At 46.8% G+C, this 17524-nt stretch overlaps 1 protein-coding gene across 1 annotated transcript; it reads right to left on the bottom strand.

Annotated features, from left to right (window-relative positions):
- Positions 1-66: 66 nt before the first annotated feature.
- Positions 67-15822, bottom strand: LOC122372178 (solute carrier family 23 member 2-like). Its single transcript, XM_043349073.1, has 14 exons — positions 15642-15822; positions 6969-7112; positions 6376-6533; positions 5569-5774; positions 4905-5031; positions 4281-4398; positions 3871-3972; positions 3471-3624; positions 3076-3215; positions 2761-2908; positions 2138-2217; positions 1855-1996; positions 1429-1543; positions 67-1071 (listed from the first exon to the last, which is right to left on the bottom strand). Exons 1-14 carry the CDS (start codon positions 15678-15680, stop codon positions 930-932), a joined length of 1815 nt encoding a protein of 604 aa, XP_043205008.1. The 5' UTR covers positions 15681-15822; the 3' UTR covers positions 67-929.
- Between the last annotated feature and the right edge of the window lie 1702 nt (positions 15823-17524).

The raw sequence follows: 17524 nt of genomic DNA, 5'->3' as shown, positions 1-17524 counted from the left end.
CCCACACGGGGGCGGGTTAATAGCATTGCTAAACGTAGATACAGTTTCCTAGAGGAAAAGGCACGATTCGTGATGGTTATGGACGTCAGTGTCGATGTTGTATTGAACAATATTCATACCGTTGCACTAACTATTTCCAGTATCATAACATCAGCCTTAATTATAAATACAACGCGGTTCAAAAGGACGGCTTTGAAGAAACGGTGTTCATGAGTAGGTACTGAAGTGATTGGATGACGTACTTGTTCTCTACCTACATTAAGTCGGTCCATTCGTTTTCAGACCATTCTAAAAAAAAAATCATAATAACACGACCTTCAAGCTGTTGCCTGCTCATGATCGCAGTATCGACTTATAATCGAGACGTCTTCTGATGCGATCAGGTATAGAGAAGTGGCTGACGCACTCTGAAAGTGAAAGGTATTTTTAGAGCTAAGTATTACCATTTGCTTTTACCTAAATACATTTATAAATACATTTACGCCTTCCAAACGGTGTAAAAAGCATGTGAATAAAGAACAAAGCATAAATAGCCTTTGCAATTAGGTATCGTTTACATTTAATAGACGATAACCAATAACCATACATGCAATTGACATCTCGCATGCCTACAAGTATATAGTTATATATGGTGCACGACATGGAAAATACGGCGTCATTGCCCAAACGTACAATCCATGATGAAACGTTCATACATATATAGTAAAAATGTCATTAATTCTTCAACGCATCCAACAGGGGCCATCTGCATGGCTTGACGGCATCCATGCGGCACTACCTGCCCTTACTAAGGCACCGAGAGGCATCACGCAGGATCACAGTCGGCGTTGAAGGCGCGTACACCATTTTACGACATCCTTTCTCACAAGCTGGTACACCTCTTCACGGGTCCACGCCTCCCCTCACGTAGTGACCCTCTCCGCCCTCATCTAGGCGGGGCTGATGGCCGCAGCCTTCTTGAGTTCGACGCTGCACTGTCGGGAGCGTGGCCGGCGGCAGCAGTTCGTGTCTCCCAGCTCTGGGAAACCCTCAAATGTGGGGCTGAAGGGCAGCAGGCGGGTCCACCGCCACCTGGGCACGAGGGCAGAGCGATGGCGGTTACCGGGGGTCTTATTGGCCATTACGGTAACAATACATATGTAAAGTTATTTCGATCGATAGCAAGGGGGAAACATATTGAACAAAAATGCGTGCGATTGTAAGAAATGGATTGTGTATGTCGCACACCTTTGGCAGCGCATTGATTATCTTTAACAATTATTGGAAATAGACTTAGTGCATTCTTATTATATTTTCCTCAACATGCGTTACTTTTCATTCATTCGTGCCGACTGCTGGGGATTGGTTCATAAAAAAAATACCTGGCTATCATTCAATACCTAGTAGATAGAATTTAAGAGCCTTATGTTAGTGTGTCATGCCAGTTACCTTTCGAGGAGGCGCATGCCCCAGGGCAGGCGGTATGTGGGGTCACTGTCGGCCCCCGCAGCGGCTCCCGCTGTCAGGGCTCGCCACCGGTCCACCCCGCGCTCCTTATCAGTACCTGACGAGTAAAACACGCTTCTTATCAGTACGTGCCGAGCAAAACACGCTCCTTATCAGTACCTGACTGGTAAAACACGCTCCTTGTCGGTACCTGACGGGTAAACACGCTCCTGGTCAGTGTCTTACTGACATTGCGTTCTCCTGTTCGAAATCCACCGCACAACCCTCAAACCCGATGCAGGTCGGATCAGTTTGTCTTAAAGGAACTGATGCATGCATTTTATTTAGGATTGAAAAGTTGACTTGCGAAGAGATAAAAAGAGTCTAAAATAACAGAAAATATTACCATTGCATTGACGGTGATATTACCTGGAATGGTGTTATCAAGAACGGCAGATATTAGTCCAGCCACGAACATCGCAGTTGATAGGACCACATATGTCATTTGGTCCAGAGTCGGTATTCCTGTGGTCAGAAGCTCTGGGTTCTTCTCAATATGCCCAGGAATAACCTGAAACGGTTAACAAAGCTTATGAAAATAAACGCAAGCAGGTATAATCGTGCCCTCCAATACCCAAATAATAACTCATTCAGTGCATGCATGACATGAGCCATGTGCGGACATTTACTGTTAAAAATTGGTGTTTCTTACCAATGCGATGAGAACGGAGAATCCGACCACAAACATGTTTCTTGGAGAGTTCATATCGATATACTGCAGTGGAGATAGTCCTGTAAAACAAACACACCCACTAGAGCTATAATTATGTATGTACACATGGCGAATGGTAAATACAAGTATCAGGTAAGCATATGCAGATGATTCTGTTCGACGTAAATACTAGCCCATGCTGAAACAGATAGTGAAAGGAAGGCATGAGTGATGCGATTTCCCGGATTGACCCATCTCACGGTTCGCTTCGCATCCGTTCACGGCCGAGAGAGAGAGAGAGAGAGAGAGAGAGAGAGAGAGAGAGAGAGAGAGAGAGAGAGAGAGAGAGAGAGAGAGAGAGAGAGAGAGAGAGAGAGAGAGAGAGAGAGAGAGAGAGAGAGAGAGAGAGAGAGAGAGAGAAAGAGAGAGAGAGAGGGAGAGAGAGAAAGAGAGAGATAGAGAGAGAGAAAGTAAGAAAAAGAAAGAAAAAGAAGGATACCTATAAAGAAAGAAAGAGAAACAGAGTAGAAAAAAAACAAAGAAATAGAGAGCAACAGAGTGGAAAAAGAGAAACAGATAGACACGAGACTGTATACGCCTGCGCTGAACCTTGACCAGCGTACCCATTCCTGCGATCATGGCGAACAGGGCGACAAATGCGCCGCCGTAAATGGCCGCCGGTATCGACACGAACAGTGCGCCGAATTTGCCAACTAAGCCGAACAGGATCATGTAGACGGCGGAAAACTGTACCACACGGCGGCTGCCCACCTGACGACAGAACAAATGCATGGATTTACTGCGACTGTTGTATTCATCCAGCTTTGATTGAGAGAATTGTAATAACAAAGCACTATTTGATTTGACTTTGTTCCATTAAACAATTCCAAGCAATTGATGAAGGAATTACAAAAAAAAAACTATGAGCTCTAACTGACCCTGGTGACGCCGATGATGCCAATGTTGCCGCTGTAGCTGGTGGATGCGTTGGCGGCTCCAAACAGTCCCGAAAGGATGCCGCCCAGACCCTCGATGGTGATGCCCCGGTTCATAGCATGTACGGGCGGCGCCGACGCGCCTGGAATTAGAAAACAATCCAGAAAACAGTCGTACAGTCTGGTAAATATATTGCTTCGGCGTTATAAAAGCTGGCGGACTGTATGTAATGCATACTTTCAAAGGACCAAGTTTGCCTGGCAGCATTAGAAAATGAAAATAAACACCCACTTCTATGTACATTCTTAGAAGAAAAAACAAACGGACCCCCGTAGTCCACACATGGTTAGCTCAAAGCACATGCATCATCATTCGTCACGGCGTCAGTTGTGCTTACCGGACATTTTGGCGCACGCATAGTAGTCTCCGATGGATTCGACGATGGAGGCCAGAACGGCGGCAGTCATGCCCAGCACGGGTCCGATGTGGACGGTAGGGGCTCCCCAGTGTCCCGGCAGCGGCACACGCAGCCAGACCGCCTCGCTCAGCGCCTGGTGGGGGAGGTCAGATCAGGACGGGGCCGCGGAAAGTACGACAGAACACGGGTAGGGAATAACGAGACAGGGAAGAGCAGAGCGGGTTTATTTTAAAACGCTGAACGGCTTGCGCGTGTTGCAACATTTATTTGCAAAAACATACTTGTGATATAGATAGACCGCGAATCCGAATGACGATGATCTTTATCTTATAATGCTAAATAAACCACTCATAACACCTCTAAATTGGCGAGGTCTTACGTTAATATTCAGGTCGGTCCTGGCTGCCGAACCGGCCGGTAGCACGTTGAGGTGAGTCAATATGGCGCACAGAGACCAGCTCAGCATTATACTGAGCAGCACCTGCGGACCGGTGGGGCACCAATCACCAACTGTGGAGTGTGGACAGGCGACAGAACCAATCATGGACTGGGACGGGTAAGAACAGCAACCATTGAGCAGCAGCAGCCGAATGAGACTTGCAGCAGAATACGCCAGGAACCCAGAAAACCTTTTTGAACTTCCACTTGACAGTTTTACGGTTTAATGACATTTCCTTTTATCAAAGTAGTTTTATCTTCTTACAAATGGCTTGAATAAAACACAACCCACAAAACCAACAAAATAAAATACAACCCATGACATGAAATGAGAAAATCTTGTTAGCTCACCGGTAGAAGCTTGAAAATGGGAACTCGTATCACTCCTTTACTTTTCCTTGTGCAATATGGAAATGGTATCTTCACGTCTCGTAGATACTGGCTGAATAAAATCACCAAAAACATCGTTCTGAAAAAGGTACAAAATGTGAGTTAGGTCACAGCTAGAAATTTACGGAGGTTTTATGATCCTAGAAATACCAAGTTTCAAATACTAACATTGAATGCAATAAATTATTTCCGTGGAATGGCTCGTACATTATGTTTGGGATCTCTGCTCGGCAGAACAACTTGACCTCGAGGCACGTCCCAATTACAGCGCGAGGAGGGTCGCTTGTCCAATTACCATTAACTTCAATGAGGTACATCCTGTGACAGGCCCTCATTCCGACCTTACCCCGGGAGCCAACAACGGAAGCGACAGGGCAACGGGCAACGGAAGAGACGGGGCAACGGCAACGGAAGAGACGGGGCAACGGGTAACGGAAACGGCAGGGCAAAGGCAGCGATAGCAACTTTTGCTTACACACAGGTTATAAGCTACAGAAGGTTATAAGTTATAACTAGCTACAGCAGCCTGTAAAAGCACAGCTCAAACGAACTCACAATTACCCAGCTCACATCGGATTCACTCACAGCAGCGACACAGGCCAGTGGGAAGACATCATTCCACGGAATGACTCGAAGAAACCGATGCCGAGCACTGTGATGGTACAGACGACCGTGATGGGCGAAATGAAGCGTAACAGCAGGCCGACGGCTCCTGTCAACGACGACACGATGGTTCACAACACGGCAGTTGACGTCTAATCTATGCTAGCTCTTTATTGAACTGCTTCATGCATTCATAAAAAAGTTAAAAGAAAAAAACACCGTCGTTCCACTCGATGCGACCCCATCGCTGCTTCCTGTTTGATTTTGTAATCAGGCAATTTATCAAACACCTGAATAAAAAGGCAAAAAATCTTCTCAGAGACGGATTGAAATGTCCTCTACGATACTGCCCAAGTGAAATCCAACAGCAGGCCTTCATTTTCCACATCATGTGACGCATTCCGCAACTGCCATCCGTATTCCGTATTCCGTATTCCGCAACCCACCGTTTACTAGCCCCCATCACCCACCGGCGATTGCCGGTGGGATTGCCATCTTCCCCATCAGCCGCCGATTGCTTCCTCGCCCACCAGCGGTCACCCTCACCCACCGGCGGTCACCCTCACCCACCAGCGATCACCCTCACCCACCAGCGATCACCCTTACCCACCAGCGATCAACCTCGCCCACCGATCGCCCCACCCACCGGTAGCACCGAGCAGCAGCTGTATGACCGAAGCCACCGCCAGCGCCCCAAGCAGTTCGTTGACCCTCGGCTGCCACAGCGCGCTGCGTTCCTCGGAGCTCATGTTCGCCAGCAGGTCATCATCAGGACACTTCCACTGGGGCAGCTGCATGACGGCGGCGATGGGCGCGAGGTAGGTCCAGCTCGGACCTTGTACGATCGGCAGCCTGCGGAAGGGAGGGGGGGGGGGGGTCAATCGGTGTGAGAAGAATGAGAGATAGTGGGGTGGTGGGGGCTGGAGACAATCTGTAGACTGGCGAGACACGTCTGTCATGGATGAGAAGGGGTGAGAAGCATCATTTAGTGAATGACGAGAGACAGTCTAGAGTGGCAATGGTCGGATGATTCTGTGAGAGGTGAAGTGGGAAGAGGTCTCTAGGGACAACTGAATGATTGGCTGGGGATATGGGGAGGGAGGAAGCATCAATGTAAAACTTCACTGGCAAACCGGTTTTTCGGCCTTGAAGCCGGGCATGCCTTCCTCCTGCATACCATTGTCAGATGACTAAGCATCTATGCATTGAATGTCAAGTGGTCATTGCCATCCGTACTGTAGCGTAGCGTCTTATCGCTTACCTTGCACAGCTACAGACGTGTCACAGCAGAAACAGAGGTACAAGGATATCCACGGTCCACGACCTACAGGCCTAACATGACCTGCATTGACTGAGGCGACATGTTGACCTGGTGCAAAAGGTGACCTGATCTGGCCTGGTGCCGAGGGTGACCTGTTCTGATCTGGTGCCGAGGGTAGCCTGATATTCTGACCTCGTGCCGAAGGTGGCCTGTAGCAGCGTGGTGATGCCGGACACGAAGAGGGTAGCGCCGATGATGTAGCCCCTCGCCGGGTCGTCGTCTGCCATGCAGGTCAGCGGCGTCACCATCAGGGGCATCGCCACAGAGCCGTTCAACATCGTCAGGAATTGCTGCAACGCCCGGACAGATGACAGTGAGACAGGGATGAATGTTGGATACCCAGCCGTTCAACGTCGTCAGGAATTGCTGCAACGCATGGACGGATCGTCAGAAATTGGTGCAACAGGACGGACCGAGTGGGACAGACATGGTCGTACAGCAGTTGAAGACGGGTCAGGAATTACTGCAATAGGAACTCAGAGAGCTAAAATTGTTTGGGACCGGAGCAACGCCTAAATGGACGGTCGCCGTCGGCTATTGGAGCTTTTATGCATCGCAACAGATGGTCATGTATTGGGGGTATTTGGGGATAAGAAAAAAGTCGTGAAAAATTTATTTGGAAGTTGATATACTAACAAAGCATAACACGTAAACTAGACAATTAAATCAAAATAATCACTGCAAAATCACCATTAAACACTTGTGCACAGCAGCGACAGCCCTACCTGAAACCCGAGCAGTAGACACGTGTACCACGGAGGAACATCGTTAACGCCGTACAACAGCTCATGAGAAGGATCGTCGGTCTTCGGATGCCTTTCTGCATGTCGGTCCGTTGTGGCCTGGTGTCGGTCCTCGGCATAGGAGTTCTGGAAATACAATGAAATCGGGGAGTTGGTCAAAAAGCGAGTCGTCCCTTTGAACAACCAATTTAACCCTCGCCCGCACATGGGGGGGGGGGGGGTGGTTGCCACCCCCCCCCCCCAGGTAGTCTTTCTGCTCTGCACTCAACATTTTTAGAGCTAGAAAGCTGATTTTTCGTATAGCTGCTCGTCTATCCTTTCTTGATGTTCGCTGAAAATTTCAAGTTTCTGTGATTTTTGGTTTCGGAGATATGACCTTGTTTTTCAGGTCATGTCATGACCCAAATGACCAATTCTCAACATCTTGCGTTTGCCATGGGCCTTGTGAGCTTTTGACACCCTGATTTCGGCCTTTTTTGCCAGTCTTACCTCCCACCTATCATGGAACATGTTGTTCGACGATGTACAGGGGTCAAGGTCAGGGTCAAGGTCAACCTAGGTCATCTAAGATAATTGCGTTTTAGGCAAGCTGAATTTACTTTTTATGAAGTTTTTTGATTGCATTTTTGGTAAAAGCTTCTCAGATCATGATTTCATGTAATATGGACCCAAAAACAATCGGTGCACACATCAGTATACACACAGACACACACAGACATACAAACACATATAATTGACCTTGACCTAACTTGACCTGAAATGACCTCAGCAGCAAAATTCTGGTCGGGTAGTGTGACAAAGAGGTTCTAGCTGGCTTGGCACCAGAAAACAGCATCGTCATCGGTATTTGATAAGCAGCGCACTTGATATCCAGCGGTGACCCAAAACAGCAACATTTTTTAGTTTGACCTGACCTGGAAGGTCAATGACTGACCTGAGAAGGTAAAACTGGGTATCATTGAATTCGTCACTTCCCAAAGAATCTTTTTGGTCTTTACCGCTAAGCTCTATCTCCAACAGGAACGAAATGGCGCGGGGGGGGGGGGTGGCAACCACCCCCCCCCCCCATGTGCGTTCTAGGATGGGAAAATGGCATGTGCGGGCGAGGGTTAAATGCGTCATTTTAGGTCACTGGAAGCAGCCAAGAAGAGCAAAGAAGTGCAGTATCAAAATTGTTTCTCTGCAATCATTTCTCCATACTTAACCCTCGCATGTGTAGGGGGGGGGGATCGGATGGACCCCCATGGTTTTTCGCGAATAACTCGCGTAAAAAGCGGCCGATTGCGACGAAACTTTCAGTACCCTCGCATTGATCAATTTTACACCTATCCTGAAAATTTCATGACCCTGACACAAATCACCTTTGACCTGTGACCTCTTTTCTGAGACCATGTTTGGCCGGAATCGCGATTCCGCGTATGTCGGCTCGCATTAGCCGCGCATTTGCAAGCTTTTCGTGGTTTCAAACGTTCAAACATGTGATTTGATGTTTCCCCCATGCATTAGGGAGGGTGTAAAGGTCACCTGAAGGTCAGGTCAGGTCATTGACCTTTGGTGACCTCGGGTGACCTCGGTTCACTTTTGCGAGTTTTACATGTTCTAGGCTAGTTTTTGGAGCTGATTTCGAGTTTAGCAACCATTTGAACATTTACGAAGTAGTTTTGGTGACTTCGTAACACGTTACGAAGCTGTCAGAGGCGATTGACACGTACTACGAATACCCGTCACGACGCCTACTGGTTGACCTGACCTGACCTGACCCGACCTGGTCTAAATGCTTAAAGACATCATCTCTGATCAAAACTGACACGATATTCGTGATGAACACCCCGAAAAACCTCTCAGCAGCCACACTTTACGACTTTCTAACAGGTCCCGATTTTCCCGACTTTGGGTCATTGACCTGACCTGGAAGGTTAACCAATGACCTAGGACCTTAAAATTGGTTATCATCGGCTTCCTCTCGTCACGGGCAACACGCTCGTTTTTCCGCGAAGCTCTAGCTTGATCAGGGGCCAAACGGCAAGGGGGGGTCCAACCGACCCCCCCCCCCTACACATTAGAAGCTGGCAAACGCCGCACACATGCGAGGGTTAAGACATCTGGTTTAACAAATAAAAATGATTCAAGAACGCATTAGCTGCAAATACAATGCCGCATATGACTTCCCGCTGAAATCTGACTATTGTTGAGGGGGATGGAAAGGGTAGGACTTCGTGATTCTGTTCTATTTGCCAGAGTCTGTATTGCCTAAACAATGTTCAGCAACCTATCGATTGTGTGATGGCTGAACATCGCGACAGTGTATCGAAGCCTAATAAAACAATAAGTTTCGACGTGGTCATTTTCAGCATAACGCTGGTATGTCCACCGGTTCTGGAGTTGTGTCATAATTCCAAGACCGATACACGTTTGGCCCCAGTGTCGTGCTGACCTGAGAAAATCGTGGTGCGCTTGTCCTCGTGGCTAGCCTTTTCGTGACGAAGGGGAGGGGGGGGCGGTTTATCATTTACTCACTCTGGCATAGCGCAGTTGGACATGGAGCCGTCTAAGGAATTTTAACCCGCGCACCGACGGGGGGGCGGATATCCGCCCCCCCCCTGAGGTTTTTCGCGAATAGTGGGAAAACCGCGGCGCGTAGCGCCGCGAAATTTGGTATGACTATAACCTCATCAATTTTACACATGGTGTGCAAGTTTGAACTTCCTACCTTTTAAGGTCAGGTCACCAGGTCACTTTGAATGACCCAACCTCAAGTCACTTTTTTGCAACTTTGTCACCGTGCCACAGCTACAGTAGATGTCGGAGGCCTTTGAAAGTCGCAGGATATTATTAGGTCATTAGTAGCTACAATTTGTATATCTCGGAATTTTGATATCGGTGACCTAAGGTCAGGTCAATTTCGCGACCTCCCCATTATAACCCTCGCCCGCACATGCCATTTTCCCATCCTAGAACGCACATGGGGGGGGGGGGGAGTGGTGGTTGCCACCCCCCCGCGCCATTTCGTTCCTGTTGGAGATAGAGCTTAGCAGTAAAGACCAAAAAGATTCTTTGGGAAGAGACGAATCCAATGATACCCAGTTTTACCTTCTCAGGTCAGTCATTGACCTTCCAGGTCAGGTCAAACTAAAAAATGTTGCTGTTTTGGGTCACCGTTGGATATCAAGTGCGCTGCTTATCAAATACCGATGACGATGCTGTTTTCTGGTGCCAAGCCAGCTAGAACCTCTTTGTCACACTATCCGACCAGAATTTTGCTGCTGAGGTCATTTCAGGTCAAGTTAGGTCAAGGTCAATTATATGTGTTTGTATGTCTGTGTGTGTCTGTGTGTATACTGATGTGTGCACCGATTGTTTTTGGGTCCATATCACATGAAATCATGATCTGAGAAGCTTTTACCAAAAATGCAGTCAAAAAACTTCACAAAAAGTAAATTCAGCTTGCCTAAAACGCAATTATCTTAGATGACCTAGGTTGACCTTGACCCTGACCTTGACCCCTGTACATCGTCGAACAACATGTTCCATAATAGGTGGGAGGTAAGACTGGCAAAAAAGGCCGAAATCAGGGTGTCAAAAGCTCACAAGGCCCATGGCAAACGCAAGATGTTGAGAATTGGCCATTTGGGTCATGACATGACCTGAAAAACAAGGTCATATCTCCGAAACCAAAAATCACAGAAACTTGAAATTTTCAGTGAACATCAAAAAATGATAGACAAGCAGCTATACAAAAAATCAGCCTTCTAGCTCTAAAAATGTTGAGTTCAGAGCAGAAAGACTGCCTGGGGGGGGGTGGCAACCCCCCCCCCCCATGTGCGGGCGAGGGATAAGTCAATGGGGGAAAAATCAACTCCCTGTTTTTACCACTAAAACGGGTTGGAATGGTCCCATATACTTTACGTGACTTCATATACGATCAACCTTCACTACCTTGAGGTCTGTTTTGCTGTTGGGCAGCTGTGAGGTCATGTGACGTCATCAAAGGTCACCAAAGGTTTTTGGCCAATAACTCCGTACAGGAACAAGATACAGACGCGTGGATGGTCTCATTGTGTTCAGCTCGTCAAGACGCATCGAATGATATACATGATGACCTCGAGGTCACGTGACCTGAGGTCAACCTTTGACCTTGACCTTTCGAGGTCAACATATATATCATTCGATGCGGATTGACGAGAGAATCACGATGATGCCCTTAGTTTGTTCCTATCTTGACTAATTCGAAAGTTATTCGAGAAAAACTCTCTCCATATCTAGCGCCGCCATTTTGACTTTTTCGACCCCTGTGACGTCATCTTTGACCTGACCTGAAAATGACCTTTGTAAAAATTGTAGATCTTGGCCGTGCGTATCCGATGCCGTTTACCGCTTGTCGCTATCTTGCTTCGTTCTCGAGATCTCAGGGGGGGGGGGCGGTCATCCGCCCCCCCCGTCGGTGCGAAGTTGGCGCAGACCCCCGTCGGTGCGCGGGTTAATGTTTGGGCCGGGCTGACTTTCGGTTATACAACATATCATATAAATTTGGCGATATGGTGTTTGACTTAGGGACTAGGGAGTATAGTTCGGTACAGAGAGAGACTGAAGACTTCGGAAACGCTATATCTTTTCTTTCAATTGTCATTTTGTTTTGACCTTTCTAGCCGCTAATGAATGCTTAGGTTAGGAACTGTTGAGTTGGGGTCAACTTTAACCCGCGCGGGGCTGGGGGGGGTAAATTTTACCCCCCCTCGCGAATTTTCGCGATATCTCAAAAACGGCGGCGCGCAGCGCCGCCAAACTTTCAGTACCTTTTCTTACATCAATTTGAGACGTTCCCTGAAAATTTGAGCGAAATCCGTCGGAAATTTTTTGAGAAATTGACGTTTTAGTGACGTCATGTTCGCCATTTTCGCCTCAAAAACGGTAAAAGTTCAAACGCCGCTGACATCTTCATTTGAAAGGAATCAAGACGTAACAAAAAAGGTTATACGTAATTTTACTTTGTCTATCAAATGGCTATCTCGGTTTTTGAAAATTTTGGATTTTGGCCTAAATTTTTTCAAAAAACTGATTTTTTTGGGAAAATCATTAAAAAATCCAAAATTTTGAGTCTATCAAAAAAGCCGGAATATATGTCAGAGAAGTGGTCTATGTGCACCTACATACCAAATTTTAGAAGAATCGGTTAAAAAATGTGGGAGTTATTCAAAATTTTATGACGTCACGACACACAAATTTTTTGAAAAATGACTTTTTTGGAAGTTCTAGACCTCGTACGGAAACAAAAATAGCACCATTCGATTCGCCGTGAAAAACTGCATCAGATAGACACCTTTTTAGGCCTTAACAACCAACTTCAAAATTTGACCTCACTTGACCTGACCTTGACCTGACCTCGACCTGAAATTCATCCAGAGGTGGTCCATATCACTTATTGAGTGTGCCTATTGAATTCTATGTGTAAAATGACCCATAAAACATGTGTCGCACATGCCCTTTTCTATATTTTGTTTTTTGGTGACCTGACCTGACCTGACCTGACCTTGACCTTGACCTCTGAATGATGTTGTATGCAACGAATATTGTCTTGGTAGCCTAAGAACACGTTTTGGGCGATCAGTCTCAGTCCATGACTCCATTCTTCGGCAACTACGGTGCAAGGCCGATACTGTAGAAACTTGCAATTTGTACCCTTGACCTGACCTTGACCTTGACCTCAAACTTTAAATTAAGTACATGTTTTTAGGCGAACAAATGGCGAACATGACGTCACTAAAACGTCAATTTCTCAAAAAATTTCCGACGGATTTCGCTCAAATTTTCAGGGAACGTGTCAAATTGATGTAAGAAAAGGTACTGAAAGTTTGGCGGCGCTGCGCGCCGCCGTTTTTGAGATATCGCAAAAATTCGCGAGGGGGGGTAAAATTTACCCCCCCCCAGCCCCGCGCGGGTTAACTAACGTATGTAATTCGCCATCTCAGTCAATGTACCTATCCTGCGTCAAGGTTTCTACGCCATCCCATTTTAGCCTTTGAAGAGCCCATGCTGACCTATGTCGGCACAAAATCAGCCTCTTTTTTTTTACCTCTCCCTGACAGTTGAGGGTCCGTGCTAACCGCTGATGGCTCATGCCGGCCTCTGAGAGCCCCACGTATAGTAAGCTTCTGACGGGAAGAGCCACACTGGTCTTTTTGGGCACCACGCCGACCGCTGAGAGCCCATGCCGTCTCTCAGGCCTAATCTATACCTAACGCTACACTGCATTTACTCCGTATAATTTGTCTATATTCTGTTCGTTTTCAGAGGTACTGCGGTTGAGCAAGTTTAGGCCAATGAAGCTGAAACGAAAATAGATCCCTGTGAATTATCAGACATGATTTTATGTATTCGAGTGAATGACAGCAAGCACACAATTCTAAAATAGCATTAAATAACAATCCTAAAACTATTCTTTTAGGATCGTGTGTTTGTTGACATTCGCTCGAATGCATAAAATAAGCCCCTGCTCTTACTGAAGTACTAATTACAGAAATGTGACAGGTTTCACCTACCCGTAACCGGAACAAGTATCCACGACAAGACAACCGATGTTTAACTGGCCACGAAACCTGTCGCCACCGCATGACGTAAATCAGCTGATTTGAAACGGTGAGTGGCGACTGCAACTGCCAAATGCGGGTTCTGCAGGCGGCACATACCTATGTTGCTAAGTAACAACGTGCACGAAATGGACATTTTTGGCATGCGTACGTCCTCGACTGGTGGATATCAGCCGTTTTCACGACGGCCATCTGGTACACATTTGGTGCACATATGGTGCAGATTAGGTGCAGATTTGGTCAAATTAGGTTCAGTGTGTCTCTTAGTAGCTATCAGCTAGGGTTGCACTAATTGTTTATATGCCTGCTTTGTCATATTATCAGAGAGTATCATTGATTAAAACACTGAAATAAATTCATAAAATGAAGAGCTTTGCTGTAAAAGAGATTAGGTGCAGATTTGGTCAAATAAGGTGCATTCACTGAAAACGGCTATCATGCACCTGATCACTGATCAGACCACGTCGCACAGCTAAGTCGTCCTGATGACTCAAATAACCGGCTGGAATGGGTAAAACAACAGCAGCAAAACTGCTGAATCATCACACGTGTTAATGTGAGTGCTGCCTCAGAAATGACAGCCGCCATTGGTGCAGATTGACAAATGAGAGAAATCGGTCGCTTTGATTAGGACGTAATAAAAGTCATCAAGCAGAAGTTAAGCCCATCAAACAAAGCTTTCATAATTCAAAGCTGGAATAGGAATAATCAATACAGCGAATCGACACGGACGCCGAAAGTGATGCCAATGCAATGTCGTAACTTCTATATAGCTTACGAACAACGGAGAAGTTTGAAATGAAGAAAGGTCAAAAAGGGATTTTTTTCACAAAGTTCGCTATATCATCGAAGCTTCCGATTTGTATTTACGCATCATCGTCAGGAATCGTATCAAATAATCTGTCTACGTCGGATCAAGTCAATGAACAATTTGATGCCACCGGAAATTATGATACGATATACGGTTGCTGACGAAGATCCGAAACCCTCTCCTGTCTCACGTTTCACATTCTCATTTTATAGACATTTCAAAGTATTCTGAGAATGTTAACATAGGAACATAGACATTAAGTATGTTATATAACATATCCGCATGACAGGGTTTTCACTATAATACAAAAGTTCTGCAAGTTAAAAAAGGAACTTCAACCATAATTAAAATCACACAATTCCACAGGCAACTGAAGTAACTGGTTGGTTGTGGGAGCTCGACAAACGTTCGGAATGGAAGGATAGGCTTTTCCCGTGTTTTTTTTTTTTCTGACGAAATGGTATAATTCTATATGATAAACGCAAACTACATACACCGCAGCGGTGTCGCAGTTGTGGTCAACCACAATAGCTATTTTCCTATACGCCGAGATATCCCTTTAGCATTATCCTAGCCGCGCAGGAAACATTGCACTACGTGATTTTTCCTGCCCTGTTTTCCGGCACGGGTTGATGACCTACAGTTATGGTGATTTTATAATAAAATACTGTTTGAAAAAGTACTGGTGAAAATGCTGGCGATTTTATCATTAAAGTGATGTAATAATAAAATTGTGAGTTTGTGAATGGATAGCGAGACGACGCATAGGAAATATCCTACCGAACTTGCTCTGAAAAAAAGGAAACCTCGGTCCCCTTGGCCTTAAAAAAAATATCCGGCACTCGGCTACGCCTCGTACCTACCTACATTTTTTTTAAGACCTCGGTTTCCATTTTTCTTTCCCAGACCGTCCAGTAATATATATTCTTTCTCAGCTGCGACCGTGCATGTCCTTGTTAAACGCCAGACCGCTGCATTTCCAATCGAACCTGCCACCCGTTCTTTTGCTAAATAAACGTATCCAACCAATCAGCACATCATTTGAGCTTTAAAACTTTTCAGCTGCAGCTCGCCTGGCCTCCTTTGGATTTCTCCGTCAGGCTTCTCATCTGCATGTATTTGCATGACCTGTCAGCTCCAACCTGACGGCGCTGGACAGCTGATCACGCCCTGAGGCAGACGAGAGGCGCTACAACAGCCGTCGTATTGTCTAGGTCACAACCAAGACACAGCCTGACATCCCTCCGTTGCTATGGTTACCTGTGCGGCGCCGTTGGTTGTCGACGCCGACTCGGCCATGGTTAGGTCCGTCCGCCGATCGGTCGTCTCTCCACTGTCTCTCGCCGAGTCTCCACCGTTCGCCACCTACCCGCACAGCCGTGAACCCCGCTCCCGTGTGCACGCAGCACTGACCGGCCGCGCGGCCTTTCACTGTAGTACTGCTGGTGAGCGCCGAGCGGTGAGCGCCGAGCAGTCGGGCCGTGCGGTCGGGTCGAGCCGAGAACGGCGGGCGCCCGGCCCACGCTGGTCCTGACAGGTGTACGATCGACAGGTGCTCTGAGGGACGGCGGAGCCACGGCGGACTGGCCGCCGATTGCGGGCTAGATCATATGGGGTAGCATGTGGTCGACACTCGACATCAATTATGTTACCATGCGGCAATAATCTGGTTTTGAAAGATTTACATTTATCAACTTTTTTAGCATTATTCAAACTTCTGAAGGCAAAATGATATCTTTAGAAACAAATCAAACTTTATGGTCCTGCAAATACCTCGTTTAAACTAAGATTTCGTCGCCTATGTGACAAAGTATCGGAGGAAACATTGCGCAGGGAAGTGTCTCTCCTTAGCTCGAGAGTTGGCGCGTCGAACACCAGTCCGGAGGAAGCAAAAACTATACCTATCACTTCTGACATCAGTAAATGACGTGCCTCCAGTCCAATCAGTCTTGCAGACTGAGGCTCAAGTGTCGGTCTTATGTATTTGAAAATATGTAGTAGACCGTGTGACGCGCTGCTAGCTATTGGCGGGCAACGGGCATGTTATATAACAAAATCAGCATGGCGCAAATGCCAGTCCGAGCAAAATTCGTAAAAGGTCGTCCATCTCACTCCAACACGCAAGCGGGACGGCCAGCGGTTATGTGCCCTGTATTCCACCTGCACGGTGTCGGTAATCAGTCGGCGCATGAAGACCCGCTGTTGGTCAAACCGGCGTTGGTGGCACTGTTACAGGCAATGTGTGGAATCAGGCATTCTATAGAATGCCTAGGCATTCTATAGAATGCCTGACCGACCAGGCATTCTATAGAATCCCTAGGTATTCTATAGAATCCCTGACTGCTTAGGCATTCTATAGAATGCCTGGCTTAAGCTCCCAGGCATTCTATAGAATGCCTAAGTATTTTGATTGTCCGAAACACACTTCGAAAATTAGGGGTCAGTGGCAGTAATGCTATTTGTTTACCTAATTTTCATTGTTGGCCTAGGCCGGTCGTCACCTCACACCATTTCAGGGCAATGAGCTGAGAGGAAGCGAGGGAGGTATTGGGCTATGCCGACCACCAAATGGTGCGCCGCAAGCAGCAGCTGATCCAATTCCGTTGGCACGGGAGAGCCACGGCGCAAGGCACGCGGGAGAGTCACAGGCCAACCAGTCGCTTACGGTTACCCTCGGAGGATTATGCTGCTACAGATACGAAGCTGCATTAGAAGAGTGTTGGCTGGGAGGGTGGACCGTAGGCTTGAATCGAAAGTGATTGCGAATGACGATGGCTTTGTTCTGATGTTAGAAATGAAGGTGAAAAAATACACCAAAGGTCACATTTTATGTCGTCATAAGCACTTTGTGTAACGACTCAATATACATACATGGACAGCTCAACCTACACCGTAATGTCAGGGAATAACCTGAATAAATGGTTCATTATTCCACGTCTGGGCGGTGGCCCGGCCGTAACAAGAGCCGGATTAGGTGTTGTTCGATCTCCCCTTCCAGCTTGACTTCTGGGCCATGCGGTATTCGAAAGGTCGTCAAAGACTCAAAATTATGAAATTTTACTTCAGTTCTTCTTTGGCAATGTTCGAAAGGGTGCCATTTCTAAAACAAATAGCTAAGCCATTTTTTAGGTCAGCCCAATTTT

The sequence above is a fragment of the Amphibalanus amphitrite genome, unplaced genomic scaffold (assembly GCF_019059575.1).
Source record: "Amphibalanus amphitrite isolate SeventyFive unplaced genomic scaffold, NRLGWU_Aamphi_draft 001326F_arrow, whole genome shotgun sequence".
NCBI classification, from domain to species: Eukaryota; Metazoa; Arthropoda; class Thecostraca; order Balanomorpha; family Balanidae; genus Amphibalanus; species Amphibalanus amphitrite.
Note: the sequence above shows the minus strand (reverse complement) of the source record. Positions and strands in the feature narration are given on the sequence as shown.